The sequence below is a fragment of the Myripristis murdjan genome, chromosome 4, assembly GCF_902150065.1.
Source record: "Myripristis murdjan chromosome 4, fMyrMur1.1, whole genome shotgun sequence".
Classification (NCBI taxonomy): Eukaryota; Metazoa; Chordata; class Actinopteri; order Holocentriformes; family Holocentridae; genus Myripristis; species Myripristis murdjan.
In genome coordinates this window covers 2,757,489-2,778,954 of record NC_043983.1, presented here as the reverse complement: position 1 = coordinate 2,778,954, position 21,466 = coordinate 2,757,489, and the positions used below count along the sequence as shown (strand labels likewise).

Here is a 21,466-nt window from a genome sequence, read left to right as displayed (position 1 = left end):
CAACAGACATCCAAATACTGAGTTACGATAGTCTAGTAATAATGCTGTTCAACATAACTGTGCACAGATAAATAAAAAAAAGACTGACTCTAAGTTTGTAAAAATTACCCAGAGCTGTGCTGTCAATTATCTCTTTAACCAAGTGAAAGGTATTTGTTTCTTCTACAGTGTGATTCCTTGATAACTAACAGAAAACCAGTTCATGTGAAAATCTTCATGGTGCAGTTCTTTTTTTTCCCCCTTTTTCTCTGAGCCTCCCCTGAACCTGTTTGGCACCCCCCTTGGGAGGCCCACCTCACACTTTGAAAACCTCTGGTATACATGTTAAAATCCAAATTCCTTTCCCCTGCCAATTGCCTTGCATGTCACTTAAACGCTGACATTACAACATTCATGTTCATATAAAACAAACAATATTACTATCTATGTATATTGCACGCAGCCTGGATGTTTCTCATGTGCTTAGTTCCATTTAGGTAGCTTGTATATATCAAGACGTAAGATGTAAATTAGTCTCCATATTAGTCTTGTTATTGTTAAATTGGTTGGATGGTTGGACTTTTGGTGGAATTTGAATGCATTTACAGTTGGATCTCCTGTAATGCATTTTGGATCTTTCTGATAACAGAACAGTCAATAAGCACAATTCTCACTCTCATCAGAAAGGGTCAGTTGATATTTTGGTTACAGAGAAACACTTTTTGGAGCATTTATGAATAAGGCTTTCTTGCTCCAAAGTCATTCAATCAGTCACTCTCAAGATAAATGATAACAGATCCCTGTCCTTCCTCTCCTGCCACAGCTCTACCCAAACCTCCTGGTACCCCTGTGGTGACTGAGACCACTGCCACCAGTGTCACCATCACCTGGGACTCAGGCAACCCAGACCCAGTGACTTACTACATCATCCAGTACCGGGCAAAGTCCCCAGATAGCAAGTATGAGACCATGGATGGCATCACCACCACACGCTACAGCATTGGCGGACTCTACCCCAACACTGAGTATGAAATCCGTGTCTCGGCCTTCAACACGATTGGCCAGGGCCCTCCCAGTGAGCCAGTGGAGACCCGGACTGGGGAGCAAGCCCCCGCCAGCCCTCCACGGAACATCCAGGCACGGATCATATCCCAAAACACCATGATGGTGCGCTGGGAGGAACCCGAGGAGCCCAATGGGCAGATCAAGGGTTATCGGGTTTACTACACCATGGACGACTCCCAGCCCATGAGCCTCTGGCAAATCCACAATGTCCAGGACAGCACCATCACTACCATTCAGAGCCTAGTGGTCTCAGAAACCTACACCATCAAAGTCCTGGCCTTCACCTCTGTGGGTGATGGACCCTTTTCAGAGCCCATCCATGTCAAAGTACTGCAAGGAGGTAAGCATTTTGGTGTTGATGTTTGTGCTCCTTAGTGGTAGTTCCTTGTAAAGTGAATGTAGCAATTTATGTCATTCTACTGTCACATGCATTGCAAACATTCTCTGGATATTAACATCACTTAAATGCTTAAAATTAATTTAATGATTTCTGCTGTGTTTTTTAGTCCCGGGTCAGCCAACTAAGTTCCAGGTTGGTGCTGTGTCTGACACCAGTATTGAACTAACTTGGGAACCTGCCTATGAAAAGGAAGGCATCATCAGCTATGATCTTCGCTATAAAGAGGGCAGCTTTGGCACTCAGGTATGAATCTCAGCATGAAAATGTCAATGTTCATCAAGGTCTGTGTGGCACCTCTCAAAGATTTTACATCTTATTTTGACTATAATAGATGGGCATTTTAAACTGGACATGAGACATCACCAACCTTTTCCTTCACATACAGATAAAGAAAACATTTGGACCCACATCTTCATATGTTGTGGAGGGTCTCCGTCCAAACACAGAGTACTACTTCTCTCTGGCAGCTGTCTCTAACAAAGGCATCGGAGCCTTCACCAATGACATATCCCAGAAGACGTTGCAAGCCAGTATGTAGCCCTTTATTCACTCTTCTCTCGCCTTACCTTTGTGGGTTGTGGGTGGGCTAACACAGGGTTTCCCCACTGAAGCAGTTCATTGTATTTATGCTTTATGGACTTTTACCAATGTCACTTGTAATAACCTGTTGTTAATTTTTCTTTCTGGCTCCAGCCTGTAACCTGTCTTTACTCTGATGTCCAATTCGTCATCACCTTTGAACTATGACTGTGTTTTTTTCTTGGACATGCTCAGGGTTCAAAGCTGATTCAGAACTGCTGAACTATATGACTGACTCTTAATTGATATGTAGCTGAACCGTTAGTAAAAACATGTGGTCTAATATGTTTGCACTTGAATGATATTGACATTGTTTACCAAACACTTCAAGTTGATAATTTATTGTTTTCTGCCCCACGGAAAATGACATTTACACTGTGAACTCTTTGTTTTGTGAAGAGCAGAGGACAAATTAAGCTGAAAAGGGCTACAATTTTAGGGATACTTTTGGAGTTTTAACACCTTTTTACTTTTTGATTTTCTTATTTTCTACTTTGGCTCCAGTGCCAAATATGTATGACTATACCCAACATTGTCAAACAAATCAAGTCTATTTGGCAGTTTCTTTATTTCCCTTTCACTCCTGTTCATGTTTGCTTTTCTTTTGTCAACAGCAAGTGCACTTTCTCCCACGTGACAGAGACACAAAAAATGTAAATTCTCCTCTAAGACTGCCAAGGCTTTCTCCTAAACTATATTAAGATTTGGGATGAAGGATATGGGGGTGGGTTTAGTCATCAGAGGACAGCTGGAAAAGCCCTCCTATCTACAGTAACCAAAAGTACTCAAAGCCACCCCACCACCACCACCACCTCCCCTACCCCTAAATTCATTCCAGCAGATTGGCAGAGCACTGATATTTTATTTTACTGATGGTAGGAACACAACTGAATTATTTAAATAAGCCAGATAAAAATAACAGGAGTGACATCATAGCACACAATAGTAAAAGCTGGAGAGAAGGTTCAGTAGAATAACACTGAAGAACTTACAAATTGTAGCTGGGTTTATGGGGACTGTGGGTGCATATGAATTAGTTGTTGCTGTGGATCCTTGTGGAAGGGAATATAAAGGGAATATGGCCATAGATTGTGAGAAAAGACAGAAGGGCTATCCTCACTGAGAAAATGGCTGTCCTCTGTTTTCTTGAAAGGTCTAAACCAGAGAACTTTGACTGGGACAAAGGAAAGCCATGGCAGAAGGAGACTTCTTTTAACACATTTTCTGTTTCTACCAGTGCAACTTGTTGGCTGTACCCTCACCTCTGGGGTGTGGGGGCTTTGGGACAACCACTTCACAGTTCTTTTTGTTTCTGCTGGGGGGGCAGAGCTACACAGACAGTGCAGAGTCACTGAGGAGAGCGCCAGTTGCATGCCACTCTCCCTCCTGCCCACTCGGGGTGCTGTTGAGAACTTTCTGCTGCACCCTTGATCTCTGATCACTCCAGGCATGAATCTACCTTATATGTCCATCCAAACCCATCTCCGTCTCAGCGTCTTTCGAGTGTATGTGCGCATCTCCACCTATTGACATGTGTTTGTGAGTCCCTTACCACTGTTTTTGCATTGTTTTCTTGAACGGTAAGCTGCAAGGAGATTGGATTGGACACACTCTTCCTTTTCTATCTTTTCATCACTCTCTCTATTCTCTCTCTTTTCTCTGTTTGTCACTTGTTCCCCTGTGAGATGGAACAAAAGCTCTCCTTGGAATGGCTTGACATCACCTTGCTTACTTTATGTCCTCCTCCTTTTTTGTTGAGTCTTTTGAAAAAAAAAAAAAGTTTTTCAGTTAGGGTTTTTATTTATTTATTAATTTCCATTAGTTTCTGGGTTATCTGAAAGCATATTGCATCACTCCAAACAGTAGCTTGCTTCTATTCCCCCCTCCTTTTATTTTGGGTTCTTGAACGAACCCAAGTCCACCAAAGCCACAAGTGGCTACAGTACAGCAGCACTTAGAAATACCATTGATGCACACTTACTCATTGAACAAATAGACATGAGCCTCTAAGTCTAACCGAATGCCTTTCTCAATTCTCTGCTTGAGTTGAAGGACTCCTCTACCGCATTGCCCATAGAAGTGCAGTGGATAGAAAGGATAAAACCTGGTTTAATAGCATTCTTTAGCAATGCTAGGTGGCCACCCTAAAATATTGATAGTATAGCCTTGGAAATGAGTGTCATTTTATGTTTGTAGAGTGCATCAGACTCAGTAAGCTGGACATCATAATACAACAGCCATTAGGATGTTGAGTGAAATTATACTTCCACCATGGTAACATATCCATTTCTCAAGTCTCATGCTCCACATCAAAGCTCATTTCCATGACAACATTATGTGTGCCAATCATTTTAAGGTTAACAGCTAAATGGTCACTCAGGAATCTTTTCTATCCATTCTAGGTCTATGGTTTCAAACCTGGGCCTCGCTCAGACAATCAGTGCTGTTCTTTTTTACATTGGGAATCCCTCCTCAAGCAGGTGTGAGAAATAGCCAATAGTTTCTCACCACTGAGGTCAGGAAGATGACAGGCAGACGAAGCAAAAGAATTTCCATAACACTACACAACACAACACAGCATAACAACTCAACACAATCATAACTTGATCTTTTGGATGCTTTGAGGTAAGTGGTTGTTTGTGGCACAAGGGCTCCAGTCTGCCATATTATTTTTGTAAAAACCTGTCAGTGATCCTCACAGACTGACCTATTCAACCTGTTGTACAGCGTTGCCTGAAAACCCGCTGAGAGTTGAAGAACTGAGTGCCCAGTAGTCATATGCGACATAGTTAAATATTAATCGGACATGTCTGTCGGTTCAGATCGCCATATATTTCAGCATTGCCAGACCTCTCAGTGGACTTTGTGACATATATAGCTCATGTTAAGTGTCTTTTCAGTGTGGTGCAGCACGGTCAATAGAAACGTGTCGCTTTATGGGAATACAGCTAAAAAGCTGAGTGCATTAAAGAAGAGTTGCACGGCACACTCTTGAGCACTTAGAAAAACAACAATTGCTTGTTTTGAAGACAAAGCTAATTTCTCTTGGGGGCGGTGGAAATCAGGGTAGTTGATGGGGTGGCCGTTGTTCGATCACACATCTAATCTACACATAGTGCATTTTTGTTGCATGCGCTATGACACTGTGGAGAGACATTTGATTCCAGCCTTCATCGGCAGGTTGCCCAAAATATTATTTTCTCTCTCAGCTAAAAATCCAATTACCTTGCTGAGGCACTGCCAGACATCGTCATTAAAAAAACACACCTCACTGGAGTTGCATGGCTTTGCTAGATGTATACACGCACTACACTATAATGAGGAAAACCTCTTTACCAGCTGCTTGACTGCACCAGCTGCTCAGGCTCTGATATATCTGAGCATTAATAACATGGCAGGGAAGGACAACTGGAACACAAGACGCAAAAGAAAATGACACACAGAGCATTTTATGTCATGTCAAATGCATTTATTTCGTGCTTATAACAAGATGACAGAAAAGAATCAAGTGATGAAAACGAGAGAAATTATAATACACGCCCATTAGTTGAGACTTTATCCAAAGCGCTGTATAGTGGCATAAGTGCATGCAATTTTAGTACTGGTTGGTGTGGAACCCCCAACTTTACAATTATCAATGCCCTGAGCTACTGAAGTATTTCAAGTTGGATTTGAACCTCTTGCATTATGTGGCAGACTGAAACCCTCTGCCACTGAGTGAAAAGAAAGACAGACAATATGATTTCCCTGTTTGCTTTGTTGTCCATTATCTCTGGTACAGAATGTTTGCAGAGCTTTGGAAGTTTGTGCTCAGTACTTGCAGCATTACCAAGGGCTATTGTCATGGGGACCACTCTGCCAGGAACCCGTGAAAAGTCACTGCAAAAAAAAAAAAGAAAGAAAGAAAAAGAAAAAAATTCTCTCCTGCATCTCCATCCTCCCCCGAGCCTCTACTGCTCCATTTCAACAGAAGCCAAATAACGTCTTCAACTCGAGGAGCACCTCAATCATTTTTACGACACCTCTCGGTCCTTATTACAGCGGGGTCGAGAATATCTTCTCATCAGGTGCAATGGCAGCAGTGGCCCTCATTCAGAAGCAAGGCCTCATGGGATATGCTGCCCTAGTCAGACCAGGTTGAGACATTGTTTCTGTGAGACCGTTGAGACATGACCGAGCTGGGTCCACAACCAGAGAGCTAGGGGGGCTTCCGGCGTCCCTCTCACTGTTACTCGGCCGCAAGCTGTGGTAACAGCACCCAAGATGGACCCTGGGGGTGGGTGCTAGGGGAGTCAGCGCAGTGGGGACTGCAGGGCCCTAGAGTGGCAGATAAGAATCCCATTTCATAGCGTCAGAATTCATTTCACGCTTTGCCGATGAGCTATGGGCCAGGCCCCTGGATTGTCAGGCTTTGTTACACATTTAGATTATACCTAGAAGCTGCCACTGGCCAGTCGAGCATTATCTCTCAAATTAAAGTGGCAGATTCTAAATCCTCTGTATTTAGCCAAACAAGCAGTTTAGCCCCCCACTTACTGTAATTGCGGAGGGTTTTTAGATATATTGGAATATTTCTATGAGCCCCAGCATGGCCATTTGGCATCAACGGGGATTAATTCTTTAATGATCCACAAATACGAACATCCTGTCATTCGTCACTGATGATGAAAACACAAAAGCACATGCATACTTATACTGTGACAGCAAAAGCACTGACAGTCCGTATCAGTGTAAGAGTTGACACCAGGCGCTGAGTAATGGCCTGTATTGCTTAGCTGTTAGCAATGACATGCACACATTGAAGATGTCAAGTTAAAATCATCTGAAGGTAGCCATAATGATTGGGCATGCCACCAGTATTTAACATGGCAGACTTTGTCCCCAGAGCTCCCAGTCACATCACAACAGCCTTAAAAGTCAAATAGGAGGATGTGAATACGGACATGACTAATTATTTGTCAAATAGCATTCAGAAACTCTTTCAGAGAAGCTTCAAAAGACCCTCAAGTGAAGCATTAGCTGAGTTTCTTCTTTTGTTGTCGTATAGTTCTAGTATCCATAATCCCGCCATTGGCCTTCATGGGATATGCACTTTACTAAAGCTGTGCCCCAGCCCGTCTTAAGCCCTTATCAGGCGTGAGGAGGCCTGTGTGGTGTGATAGCCCAGCCCCTGTCAGATTCCCAGCCTTTTTTCCGCACCGCAAAGATTGAGAACTGAGCAATCACTCTTGACGTGGGGAGTTTGCAAATACAATATGAGCGGAGGAAAAGAAGCTGAAAGGCTCAAAATCCAGTAAGACCGTAAGTAAATAAGCCCATTGGACACAGAGAAGGGTTTGGGGACTGTGGCTGTGGTCCTGTCCTATTTGCTGTGTGCTGGAACATTCAGTCCTATATCTCTTGACGGGGAGGAGGCCTCTCTGATAGTCAAAACCCCTGTTCTTGTTTCTTTTTTACTTTTTTCTTTTTCTTTTTTCTTTTTTCTTTTTTTTTTTTTAAAGCTGTTCTCTTACCCCAAAGTGGCACAGCAGTCAGAACAGTATCATTAAACTTTTATGAATTCCGCAATACAAGCTTTCCGTCTTGCTATCCCCGCTCTTGTGCCTTGGCATTCTCAAACTGCCAGCGCGCCTCACCGCGATACACTGGCGCAAAGGGTATGAAATGGGATTTATTTGAACAAATTGTTAAACAAGAAAGAAGAAAGTTAGTCAAGTTCAGAAGTAGAGGGACATTGCGGGAGTCGGTTTTTCCCCTTGACGACCCCTCCCCACCCCCCACCCCCCCCCCTCTCACAGTCTTGTGGACCCTCCGGCCTAAAAGATACAAGAGAATAAAACAGTCCAAGAGAATAAAAACAGCACAGAGCCAACTCTCTCCCTCTCATAACCCCAAAAAAATGGGTCTGAAACCAGCATCTCAGTAGGCCAAATATAAAGGTGTTAACAACCAGTTTGAAAATGGGGGCTAGCTTTTAATCTGAAATGACTGACTTGGAGAGGGAAAGCGTTGCGGCTCACTGACTATGGAGTAAGCACGCTCACTAGTCAGGTGCTGGTGGTAAGAAAGTCTTTAAAAGTTATTAGTTGTGGGAGCCAGGTACGTATGATGCAGACAGTACTTGTGATTTTTCTTTCTTTTTTTATTTAGAAGTTGACTGTTCTTATTTTCCGTTTATGCTGAGTATTCTATTTTTTCATGTTTTTTTATGAGTTGTCATTTTGAACCTTAACTGTTGTGGTTCTTTCTTTCGAGTCACCTGGGTTACAGAGAAATTCATTTCCCAGTACCCTCCTTCAGTTCATGATTTATTTCTCCAGCCCTTGTTTTTGGAATGTGAACACGCTGCATTTTTGTTGTTTCCATGGGTTTCATTCTGAGTTCTTTTTCTGGGTTTGCTGTGTGTTGGACTGCTTTTTCCTGATATGATTTCCTTTTTTTTGTTTTTGATTATTCTGGTGCTGCTACCTTACATAACAGACGAGAATGTAATAATGAACTGGGCTTGTCAAGATGGAGGGAATTTATTCTCACTCGAGAGCATCGGAGGAGATAGAGGAAACCCGGCTTGAATGGGAATATTTTCATACATGTCGTGTTATCCGTATAATGCCAAAGTGAAGCGTTTTATCACTCCTTACACAGCACGCTCTCTTGACGAGCACAAGCTGCAAGAGCTTGGCACAGATTAGAAGGGAGAGACTTTTGAGTTTGATTTAGGAAGTTCACAAACACTTCACACACTCACAAAAAAAAAAAGAAACAGTCAGTGTATTGGAAAAGCTTTTATATTATTCCAAATCACACACAAAAAAATACATTTTAAAAAAGACTTCACCATTTTCCTGCTCACTCATACTGACAAATAATATAGTTTTAGCATAACCTAGGAATGGGAAAAAATTGATCCTCTTGCGATTTTTTTTTTTTTTTTTTTTTTTTTTGGACAATTTCTATATCACCATACTGTCTTTGACCCAAACGGTCATCACCTGGCTGATTAATTCAAAGTGCAAAGTCATTCAAAATCTTAAAATCTAATTGCAGTAATTACAGAATCGCATCACATACTGTAGCAAAATGGCACCCAAGTATCGGGAATTGAATCATATCAGGGAGTCCCTGTCGATTCCCATCCCTAGCATAACCTAATGTAGCTACTGAGGCCTTTTGACTACTTATTAGGAGCCTGACTGACAGTTCGTCACCCGAGACAAGGCAAAGACTTGCAGAAAGCTTAATCGGTTAAACAAATCATGAAAATGATCACAGGGAATATTTCAAATTGCTTTAGTCTAATTTCCTGTGCATAGAGACATGGTCCCATAATTGGAAGGTCAGGGGTGACCATGTGTCCTGTATAGGTGTCCTTAAGTGTGATACAGAGCCCCAGCTGGCTCACTCGCAGGGAGTTGCTAAGGATAACAGCCTCAGCTCGTTGCCTGAAAATAAAATGGAAAATGGATGTGTTAATCCCCCCCCCCATCTGGTACTGTAAGCAGGCTGAAACAAACAATTGGCAATGACTATTGGGCGCAGGTCTCAGGTTTAGAGTATTGAATATAGAGCCTGAAAGCCTATGTTTAACCAGCCAGTGTTAGGTACCCCTCGCTACTTCCTTTTATCACACTTTCAAAACAGGATGGCACACCGTGTTAAGTAAGGTTGGATATCTCTGAAAGCGGTTTTGACTTTAATGCCTTCCAAAATGCTCTTTTTTAAAAAATCCATTTTATTGAATAGGAGCACATTTCATTAGACAATAGGGTGAATACTTTTTGGCGCAACACTCTGGTACATCTGTTGATTTTACTAAAAAAAAAAAAAAAAAAAAAAGTCAGGCCAGGATAGTGTGATTCCCTCAAGTAAAATGAAGTAAAATGTAATTTCTCAAGGACAAACTCATCACTCAAAGCTTTTGATAGGTTTGATGCTTAAAATCAGTCGTGATAGCGAGCGGCACTCAGCCATCATGTCAGGGTATGTCACCAGGGTAGCCGTCTTGCTTCATTATTACACATGCCTGTGCCATTGTCCTTCTGTGCCCTTTATGTTGACATTTGCCTGACAGTATTTTATTTTTACTTTCAACATATTTTGCCTTTTTATGTTTTGCAAATTTTTGGTTTCAATTATTCTTATTCTTTTTTTTGAGTTTGGACTTTTCCTTTTATCATTTTCTTTATCTCTCCCATCTTTTTGTTTTTTCGTTTTTCACCCTCCTCCCTTCCTCCCCTCCCGTTCCTCCTCCTCCTCCTGGCCCCCCCTCCTTCCTTCCCCCCTCCCTCCCTCCCTGTCCTTTCCGCCTGACCAGAGCCCTCAGCTCCCCCTCAAGACATTAAGTGCAGCAGCTCCAGCTCCACCACCCTGCTGGTAAGTTGGCGCCCCCCGCCTGTGGAGAGCCAGAACGGCGCCCTGGCGGGGTACAGGGTGCGCTACCAGGTGGTGGGGGGCCCGTCGGACGCCGGCGGTGGCGACGGAGAGTCTGTGGAGGAGCCGACGGTGCCTGCCACCGAAGAGCAGGTGCTGCTGCAGCGGCTGGAGAAGTGGACCCAGTACCAAATCACAGTGGCCGCCTTCACCGAGGTCGGGCCGGGCCCCGAGAGCGAGCCCCTGATCTGCCGCACCGATGAGGATGGTACTTTAACTCTAGTACTTTTTACTTATAATTATTATTATTATTACTTGTTACTTTTTTTCCTCCCTGGGCCGTAGCTTACGAGCATCTATGAGAGGCTGACAATGGATGTATCGTTTATTTTTGAGTGTGTGTGTGTGTGTGTATGCGTGCTAATGAGTGTGTTACTGTGTGTAACTGTGTTTAATTTATAAACCCGCACAAGGAAAATGGACACCAGGCCAAAGTCTTGGTCTGAGCGTGAATCACTGCAGGGGTGTTATGTTGCTCCTTTTCTGGTACTTTTTTGTTTTTGCTTATTTTCTGGTCAGTTTGTTGTATATTTATAATTATATTTATATTCATATTTACATTTATTAGATTAACTAATCATCCTCTCATATTTTGAAAGAAATCAAGTGAATTTGTGCAGATTTGAAAGGGGTAAACTGTTTAGGTGTCATACTTGAACACTGACGAATCATGGTGAGATTAAACCAGAAAGAGGAAAATTTTCAAGTGATCCCTCGTACATTTTATGCATTCTAATACTTTCTAGTGAATTAAATTGCAGTGTAATTAAAAGATTTCATATTTTGCTGAAGACCCTGGAAGTCCCTCCAGGACCCTGGACCCTGTTTGAAAACCACAGGATCACTGCATTTATCAACTGTAGTTAAAGTCCAGACCGTCTTCTTAGTGGCATAGTTGCAGATACATATTGACAGGACTCATATAGCTGTGTAAACCAAATGAAAGGAAACCACCTGCTACAGATAACGCCCTCTGGTGTGTTGCCATTAAGCACACATACACCCACCCATGTTTAATTTATAGCTCCTGCCACACCCCATATCCAGGCTGGATCCAGGCTTTTAACAGTATCCCGCTGCACAGCCGAGAGCAGTAGCCTTAAGTGTTTCTGAGGCCTGTGCACCGTGAGCCGCTGGCTGTGCAGTGACGAGGCAGCCACAGCCTGGAGGTCAGGGAAGTCGGCTTGTGACTGGTCAGCTTGAATTCAGTTTGAAATAGACAATAAGAGGCACCCTCCCCTTCCTGAAGAGCCACTTCTTCCTCAAGGTAATGAAAAGGCTTTTTTTTTTTTTTTTTTTTTTTTGGTAATATAACTGTTTCGCTTTCTCTCCTTGGTCCTTCTCAAGATTTCTTCCAATTTTTTTTCCTGTGCCATCTGGGGGGTCCTGCCCACTGCGAGGGTTACATCGGGGGGTGTCGTCCTGTTTAGTTTGTTGCAAACTTGTGGGCCTGTAAAGCCTTTTGAGACTTTTTGGGCTCTAAATAAACTTGAAAAAATACAGAGGTGCTTTAAAATAAGTCACCATAATCATGAACAAATTTTAAAACACTTATAAGCACTAAAAATTCAAAATTTCAGTAATAAGATATGTATAAAACAAGATAGAACTAAAAAGAACAACGGTAAAAGAAAAAAAATTAAATAAAGAAATAAAGAGTGCAGCTAATTATAGGCTCATTGCTAATGACCGTTGATTTAAAAAAAATATCTACATGATATATATATTTCCACACAAGATATTTTTGATCAACAGTCATCAACAGTCAACAGTCAAATATTGTTATATTGATGTCGAGGTATTCTGTCAAAGAAATGTGATATTGGATTTTGTTCAGATCACCCAGCCCTGATATAGATAAATAATATGGCTCCAGTGCTGGTCTAAACATTAGAGTATGCTTGTGACCCGTCAGGTTGTTCACATCATAGACCGGCCTGAAAAATGAATCAGTGGTGCTGCTGAGCCGCCCAAACTTAACCTTCAGCTGCTCCAGCAGAGCTGCTCGGCGGTAAACAGTGGAAGACTGTGGTTGTTCTGGCCTGCTCTCCGGTGTGATTGCATGCACTTGATGAATGTGAAGTAGAGCGGTGCTGAAAAAGAGCATGGGTGCTCAGCCATCCCCGGATAAATGAAGGTTAAAAAGGACAACGTCGCGTTCCTCAGTTCCCAGCCACAGAGATGGAGAGCTCTCCAGTTCCCACGGTTCATCTCATGGATATCATTCAGTTTAATGTGGCTTGGTGCACCGGTTCAATGCACTGGTTGTTTGCTACACTTCCACTACAGGTGTATACTATACTTCTTACATTTTTTTATATCCTGGATCCAGAAGTTGTAGATGTGGGGGGAAAAAATGATACAGCATAGTATCACAATATTTTGCATGGTGATATTGTATTGTTACATGGACGCCAAGTATCTTGATATTTTCCAGCCTATCGGGAGAAGGGAAAATATGTAGGCACTGCCTGAATATTTTCCATTCCCCGGTGCTTGGACTTGGGTTCCCCTGGTACTCCGGCTGGGTATCGTGCCCCTGGTACCTCAGTGTTGGTGTACCAGTTAGTCCATGACCTCCAAGCCAGACGCCTAACCCCCAACTGACCACTCGCCACGTAGCCAAAAAAGGTAATAAATAACAATATATGTTATTGAACGACTCAGCGTGTCACAAATGTCTAAAATCACAATGCTAGGATATCATGACTTAAGTATTGTGATAATATGGTATCATAGGGCCTCTGGTGAGTCCCACTCCTACCACGTTGACCCTCATGAAGCCCTGGACCCCCACTTAAAGTGATTTTGGCCTTGGGACTCTGATATGAAAAGATATTTTGCTTTGTGTTAATTATGAAATTGCCATACTATAAATTCAAAGTGATGAGATTGAAAATGTTAATGTCAATGTTAAAATAATCAATATACAATTTTTTGTGCTGTAGCAATGTCAAGAAATTAATTAAGCAGAGTGAATTCACTGCATTTCTTTCAATGACATGAAAAAAAAAAAATAATAAACAGTTTTTTAAAAAAGAATTGCAGAAATTTAAATAAAAAAATAGCAATAAATAAATCACAAAATGACCAGAAAATTAGCAAAACAAATACCAGAAAACTCTCAAAAATTACCTGAAATTTGTAAACAATAAAAAAAAAAAAAAAAAAAACACTGCAATGTAAGTAAAAATGAAATAAAATAAAACATAAAATGTAAATTTAAGAAATAAAATGAAAATTAGCAAAATGACATTAAAACTACATTTTGAATTAATAAAACAATATGTTTAAAGGTCAGATCAGTGATGCTGGATCGATGTTGATGCCTTGTGTTTAAATGGTTGTAAAGGCATTTCAGCCTTAACCCAAGGCTGCACTCAGCCCCCTCCCTCCCCCAACCTGAACCCTAACACTCAAGGATCCCACCTTGTAAAACAAGTGCACTGTACTACATGACACACTGCTACAAAAATACAGATTTAGGTTCAGGCTGGTAGGGGAGACAGAAAACTCAAAACATCTTACCTCAAAAGAAAAAGGAAAAAAAAAAAAAAAAATCAAAGATCCAGCCGAATTGCATTGCAGAAATGAAATGACACACAACAGGGAGACAAAAAAAGCACAATAAAATACATAAAATGACAAGTAAAGATGTGGCCATGTCACAGCACATCTGTATCACTGACGATCAAGATGACACTGGGCTGCTATTCTCCACAACCCATTTCATATCCATTACCATAACACTCTCAGCATTTTGCTGGCAGCCTTACCCACAACAAAATGCAGCGCAACAGTAGAAATCAGCCTAAATTCGCCAAAATGGCACAGCGCCCTGACAGTACATGTAACAAATATTCTTGTGTCATTACTGTGATAACGTGTGATAGAGCAGTTTGTGAAGTGAAGGAAGAGCCAGTGGATAAAAGGTAGATAAATCTTTTCGTAATAAGCAAAGCTGGTGCATAAACCCGGGGACGATGCGGGAATCGGAGGTGGCGATTTGGAGGGTGGAGGGTGTTTTTTCGAAGACCCAATGGAAGCGGAAGAGTTTTATTAATGGCAAGGAGGTGAGCATCTATCTGTGAAAGAGCCAGCAGCAAGGCCTTCCATAAAGGCCTGTCATTATGACGGAGAGACAAGGCTTCACACTGACGGCACACTGATGGCAGACAGACAAACACGTATTGAACACTTGGAGGAGACAGGCCGGGGTGGATGGAGGGTGTGTGTGGGCGGGTGTATATGTGTGTGTGTGTGTGTGTGTGTGTGTGTGTGTGTGTGTGTTGGATCGGGGTGTGAGGGGTTGGGGGGTGGGTTCTTGGGCCACTCATGGTACTGTGCTTTTGAGTGGACCAAAAGAAAGATTGACACTGAGTGTTTGCTCTTGGGTATGTTTTTTCTTTTTTTTTTTCTTTTTTCCAATGTCTGTCCATCATCCTTGCCAGTTGTCAGCCTGTTTGATGGATACTGGAGATATGTTTGCTTGTGCCTGTATGTGTGTGTGTGTGTGTGTGTGTGTGTGTGTTGGGCTTGTGTGTAGGGATGGCGTAGGTGCACTGTATTATCTTGGCATATTGTTTTGTGTGTTATCCTGTATTGCACTATGCTTATGAACAGTGTGCTAGCGTGGACTACCCAAGTTATTTTATTTTATTGTAGTTTTCATTCGTTTTATTTTTTTATTTGGTTTGAGATTCTTGTTACAAATTCAGTTTAGTTTCAGTTTCGTTTCCAGAGTGGGTTTGCTCGTTTCAGTTTGTTTTTTATTGTTGGAAAATGTTTAGTTTTATTTGAATTTTTATTAATGTCAATATTAGTATTAGCTTTTTTTAAAAAAAAAAAAAAAAAAGAAATGTAGCTATTTTAACCTGGTTTCTCTAAATCCCTTACCCTGATTATGGAAACCGTCTTTCGTTATTAAAGTGAACTACGCAGTGAGTCTTACGGGGAGCAACTAACAGTAAATAAACTTACAATATTTGCAGTGCTACAGTACATTTAATGTATTTAATGTACAGGGTGACCCAAAAAAACGGGAATCTTTGAAGTGCGTATTTGCAGACATGAGCAAGTGGCAGCACAATTTTAAAAAAATGAAAATTCCATCATTGTTTCTTAAATGGCATGTTTTCAGGTTTCAATTATTAAAAATAAAATATTTTTCTTCCATCACTCTTGGTTTTATTGGATTGTTAAAAAGTTCCCGTTTTTTTGGGTCACCCTGTATGACCTCCTCCCTCTTTTCTTTTTTTTTTTACCTTGTCTCCTACAGTTCCGGGGGCTCCTCCGAGGCGTGTAGAAGTGGAGGTGCTCAACTCCACGGCAATCAAGGTGATGTGGCGCTCCCTGACGCCGGGCAAACAACACGGCCAGATCCGCGGCTACCAGGTCCACTATGTGTGCGTGGAGAACGGCGAGTCACGGGGCCGGCCCCTCATCAAGGACGTCATGCTGGCCGACGCCCAGGTATGACCCTCTCACAGTTACCATTTGCGGTCATGAATCAGTTCCCCAAGAAATTAACATTTTTCTGAGAGGAGAGAGGAGCAGAGCGCGCTCAAATGACGCCACGATGTTGATATAACACAAGAGTATACCTTCTCCTTCTCCACAAACTTACAAACACACCCAGGTCTGCCTCAGAATCTGTTTTTCAATCATGTATTTAGGAGATTTCACCAATAAAGCAGGCGAGAGCAACACCGTGGCATCAATGTAATGGCTCAAAATTCCAGTAGACACTTCAAAGAAACTTTTTTTTTTTTTCGGTGCACACAGATTGCAAAGCATGTACTTCACACTTGCTGTTGGCTTGCTGTAAGGAGGCTGTGCAAATATCACCGTACAAAATAAGGCAGCACGGGAAGAGAGGAGAAGATGCTTTCCCCTCTTGAATTTCATTTCATATTGCTGCAATATTCTTTTCCCCTCAGCCCACCACAAGAACTGTAATCAAAGCTTCACTCGCCTTGTCCTCCCTCTTCTGCCTCTATTGCTTTTATTAGGGATGTCTAGACCCCTGCTTTATGGCAACCTCTGCCACGAAAAAGTCTGATTGTGCTGCTTGTATCAAACATGGAGACACCCAAAAAAAAAAAAAAAAAAAAAAAATGCTGATTATAGTATTCTGTGGCTGGGGGAAAAGTAAAATTGGCATGAAAGCGTTTCACCAAAAAACAGCCTCCACTGACAGCAAGGATTAATGGAGGGGCTGTATAATTGTATTTTTTTTTTTCCTTTTCTTTTTACAAAAACTTCTGTCAACACAATGTTGGAGGAATCCTGCCAAAGCGTGCTTTTTGTGCACAGTTAACAATCATCCAAATGGAAATTACAGCCTTGAAGCAATAGGGTAAACAACACAGGGAGGAACAGTTGTATGCAATACTCCATCTTTAGGGAAGGAATGGATCCAAGTCTGTTTCATCACATCTACATTTTTTTGGCATTTAGCTGATGCTCTTAACCAAGCTTAAATTATGACGTCCTGGCATTGCACGCAACCAGACGTCAAGGCTTGTAGCCGCAGCACACTGTGTCCTTAGCGAAGTCAAGTCATCAGTGTTTGGCGGAGTGTGTATGTATTTGTTGCTATTAGTGTATATTTTGAGCTGAGCTGAGCATTAAGGCTACAGTAAAAGGTCACTATATCAGATTGACTGCAGGTCCTTAAAGTGTCTTAAATGCAATTGAATCTCAATGAGGTCTTCATTTCACATGACATTTTATATATCTTATTTATGTAATTGTTTTCTTCCAAATTAGTTTTGGATTTGTTTTTTTTTTTCCTGCATCAGAGTCAACACTTATGATGTTATAAAACCCTACATCTACTGAGCCTAATACAGCATTTACACTTACCTGTTACACCTGGGAAAAGATAAGATAAGATAAGATAAGATATTCCTTTATTAGTCCCACAGTGGGGAAATTTCAAGCATTACAGTAGCAAGTGGATAGCAAAATATGAAGCAAATTTACAGTAAAAACAGATAATAAATAGCAGGGGCAGGGCAGCAAAGGGCTATTGTCAGGCCAACCCGACTCTGTTTATACCTACCGGTCATGTGAGTTTGACCAGTAAGTATAACCAGAAAGAGCTGAAAAAAAATGTACTCAACTTTATACTTACCTGCAGTGCCTGTTTGAGTAAGAAAAAGATCAATTGTCCAAAAAAAACTGTGTTGTTAATTTGTCTTGCAATGGCCTTATAGGACCTTACCATTGTTTTGCATGTTTAATGTCATTTCAAAATGTATAATCTTCCCATTTCTGCTAATCTTTTCCCAAAGCAAGTCATGTTTTAGATCTCTGATATCATTTTTCTCCAGCCACTGGTTTCCATTCATTCCACTTTGATATGAAAATGAACTTTCAGAGACTTCACACTTTCCTCACACCAGTATCCCATAATAAAGTCATCCACATTAGTTTTCCTAACAGCAGCAGCACTGTTGTGTTTTGATGACCTGAAATTGGGTCCGCAGCCAGTTTTATATATTTGGGGATTATATTTGTGGGTAAATAGGATAAAATGGGACAAAATTCAAAATCACTGTTACAGCTTCTTTGAAAAGCGTTACACTGAACTGTGTGATACCTGTGGATCCCCTGCCATGATCTGCACTCTAACACCTGAAGGCTGAGCTGGCAGACCCAGACAGCTCGCAGCTTTGTCCCCGCTGCTGCCTCTAACACCAGCTTCAAACTCCTTCTCCCTGTCTCCCACACATGCATACACTCTCACTCTCTCAAGCACATGCTAGCACCAGTGACCTACTTCTGACACCAACCTCCTGCTCCCACACTTCTACTGGAAGAGCCGCTGTTTTCTTCTAATACTCCCCTCTCACACTCCTATGTCTTCCCTTTCTTTTTCTCCCTCCTTTACAAAAAAAAATGCTCTCTTCGGCACTCTCCTCTTTGGCGGTGGGGGGGGGTTAGTGGGAAACGGACGATACGGCAGAATATGTGAGTATGCGAGTTTTGCCCGAGTGCTTTATGTAGCTGAAAGGGAATAAAAAAGTGAGTATTGCATCAAGCTGGTTGGATTCACAGCTTATTTAACACCTACCGTGCTTATTCGATAAGTTTGGGTAACAAAGTGGCTTAGAGGTCACACTTCAGCCGAGCCTGTTACCTCTGCCACTGAAAAAATAGTGAGAGGGAATTGCTAATGCCAATTAGCCTCACTTCCTACAAAATGGCAGCTGATGCAATAACCACTGCCCTCTGTGCCTGGAATGCCATATGTGTCGTGCTGTTTGTTGCTACGCTGTGTGTGCTGTCTGCTAGTGCAATGGTGTGTACGTCATTTGTGATTTTTTTTTTTTTTTTTTTTTTTTTTACATTTATTTATTTCATTTTTGCTGTGCATTTGTGGTTGTGCGATTCCTTTGTGGTGGCTGCACCATACATGGTGGTTTATATTCCATCTTTCCATTCCAACATATATCAGATGGTCAGACTCCCTCCCTCATCTCATCTCTGATGATCACCCCCCCCACCGCTGGAATCTTAGGAATTTTGTTTGCTTGATCTTTTCAGCCAGTCCACCATTATTTGGAATCTAAACGGTCCATTTTTGCATGCAGTGAATACCATCTCTGCTGCAAGACAGTACTTATGGTTCATTTACCTTTATTGGCCTCTCCCATCTCCTTGCCGACCAGCCTGTTAAAAACTTCATTCCTGTTTCATTCAAACATGCTCCCTTGAAAGATTCATTAGAATTGATCGGAAGCTCCTCTTTGAAGAAGACTCGAGCAAAGTTAATGGCTGCGGTAAAAAAAAAAAAAAAAAAAAAAAAAGTACCTCAAATGGCCAGGATGAATTCAGCATGCATTCATCACATCAAGTGAAGTTGGCGCTTTGCCAAAGAAATGAGGGGGCTACTTTTACATTTACATATCTGACATCCCGCCCCTGCCTTGGCAAGTCTGAAAATTTACTTTAACTTAATGGAATGCGCTCTCATAACAAGAAGACAAAATGGTAAATTTAATGCATGCCTGAAGATTAATAGAGGAGTAGCAGACATTTTGCATAAATGGATATGCTTAATAAAGTAGCAATAAAGTGGGGTGAAACGGTCAAAGTTTAAAGACCCGTTTTGATATCTGTGTTCGCTATTGGTCCTGCTTCCCACAGGAGATGGTCATCGGAGGGCTCCACCCAAACACCACCTACTCCATCACGGTGGCTGCGTACACCACCAAGGGTGATGGGGCCCGGAGCAAACCCAAACTGGTGGTGACCAAAGTGGCAGGTCAGTACAACACTAACTTTTTTTATTTTATTTCAATTTAACCTGTATTTATCCCAGGCATCCTTATTTTCAGCCTGAGGCAAACACCTGAACGGCATGTTGCTCAGTGGCCCTCATGATTAGGAAAGTGAAAGTGCCTCAGATTAACTGCCTGGCCAGCTGCCCAACTTGAACCATTCATGGAAACTGGGGGATTTGATCCTTGTCTTGTCACTAGGCTAACTGTCAGGCCAGTTTCTGTACATTTTAAAGAAATCAAGTGAATTTGCTGAGATAGTTTCTTACAAAGCACTTTTGTTTGTGAGTATTTTGTTTTTAAAACACTGGCTGGTGAATTTTTCATAGCAACCGTTTGCCAAAATTATGGAATGATGCCATTTCATATTTTATTTGGATTCAGGGGTCATTCAACCACCCAGCAGTGATGTTAGACTGCAGTCAGACTGCAGTCAGTTTTTCATTTGAATCACGACCACTATCCAAAGATTGCCCATTAAATTTTTAATGCTAGAAAGTACTGTGAGATATTTAGGGGTTCAGGCAGATTTTGACAGCCCGGGACCCCTGCAGGGTCACTGTTTTGAGCTTTAAGGGTGAAATACTTGAGGCTAATGCCTGCATACTGTGAAGCCTTGTCTTTCTTCATTTTTTTCCTCGTTAACACCGGTGGGCACAGCACTTTAACCAGAGCACTTGAGCCTCTTTGGAAACCAGCGGCTTAGCTACCGTGAACATGATCTAAACCTGTGAGGCTGACTGCAGTGGAGTGTGAAAGCCCCCCTTTGAAAGAATTTGAGGCATCGGGGCTAAGATAAGAGCGTCCTTTTGTGCGATCGTCCATGGCAGTTGGCTTCAGAGAGCCAACATAAACACGACGGCTGTGCCAGGCGCACATTTCAGTACACACACATGCACGCACACACAAATACATTCCCGCAATACAACATGCACGCACATACACAGGCAAACTCACCCACTCCTCCGTGACAGGACCAGATCCTGACAGGTGCGTCTATTGCAGGTGTCAGGGAGGGCGACGCTGCCAAAGGGCCTGAGTGAGCGCTGTCACTCTCCATCCTCCTGTCAAGGCCAGCTGACTGATATGTCAGTCTAACACGCTCTGTCTGTCCCTCAGAGGGAGAGCCTCTCCTTTTTTATTATTGAAGTGCAGAGGAATGGCTCATGCCGGGGGTGCAAGATAAATAAAAAAGGGAAGGGTGCAGAGGTTGAGAGAAGGGAACTCTCAGCAGCCTTTTTCAAAGAGTATAGTGTTTCCCCCTGTGGGATTTTGGGATGGCCCGGCAATTAGCCTGGTTCCCACTGCTCATAGAACTTCTGGTATCTCATGGAAATTCCAGACTTAGAGCAATGATGAGCTAAAAATTAAAATTTAATGAAAAATATAATGTAATGAAATGAAACTGTGAGAATCTCAAGCCCTTTCTCTGCAGAGTCAGGCCTATCAGTTGATTTCTCATGCATGAGTCAAAACTCAAAAGCTGCTTTCACACTTAAGAATGTATTGATCCAATCAGAACATGACCTCAGTTTTTCATCCTCCTGCCCGTTTTGATTGACTCTTCAACTGCACCTGTTATTTTCCACCAGGCTCAGCAAAATGACACTGAGTAATAATAACTGTTAGCTTGTTAGCACGGCATGCCAATTTTATGCTGTTCCAAGATATACATCCACCATTTTACACAGGATTGTGACGTGAGAGATGGCATCAGATTTGA

General features: G+C 42.0%; 1 protein-coding gene across 1 annotated transcript in view; it reads left to right on the top strand.

The window, feature by feature from the left end:
- Positions 1–21,466, top strand: part of ptprsa (protein tyrosine phosphatase receptor type Sa) — a 193,590-nt gene that overhangs the window by 95,395 nt on the left and 76,729 nt on the right. Inside the window, exons 10-16 of the mRNA XM_030049640.1 lie at positions 803–1,384; positions 1,551–1,687; positions 1,830–1,974; positions 10,338–10,661; positions 15,732–15,925; positions 18,404–18,430; positions 19,610–19,727. Of these exons, the coding sequence (XP_029905500.1) occupies positions 803–1,384; positions 1,551–1,687; positions 1,830–1,974; positions 10,338–10,661; positions 15,732–15,925; positions 18,404–18,430; positions 19,610–19,727 (1,527 nt within the window). The remainder of the gene's footprint in view (positions 1–802; positions 1,385–1,550; positions 1,688–1,829; positions 1,975–10,337; positions 10,662–15,731; positions 15,926–18,403; positions 18,431–19,609; positions 19,728–21,466) is intronic.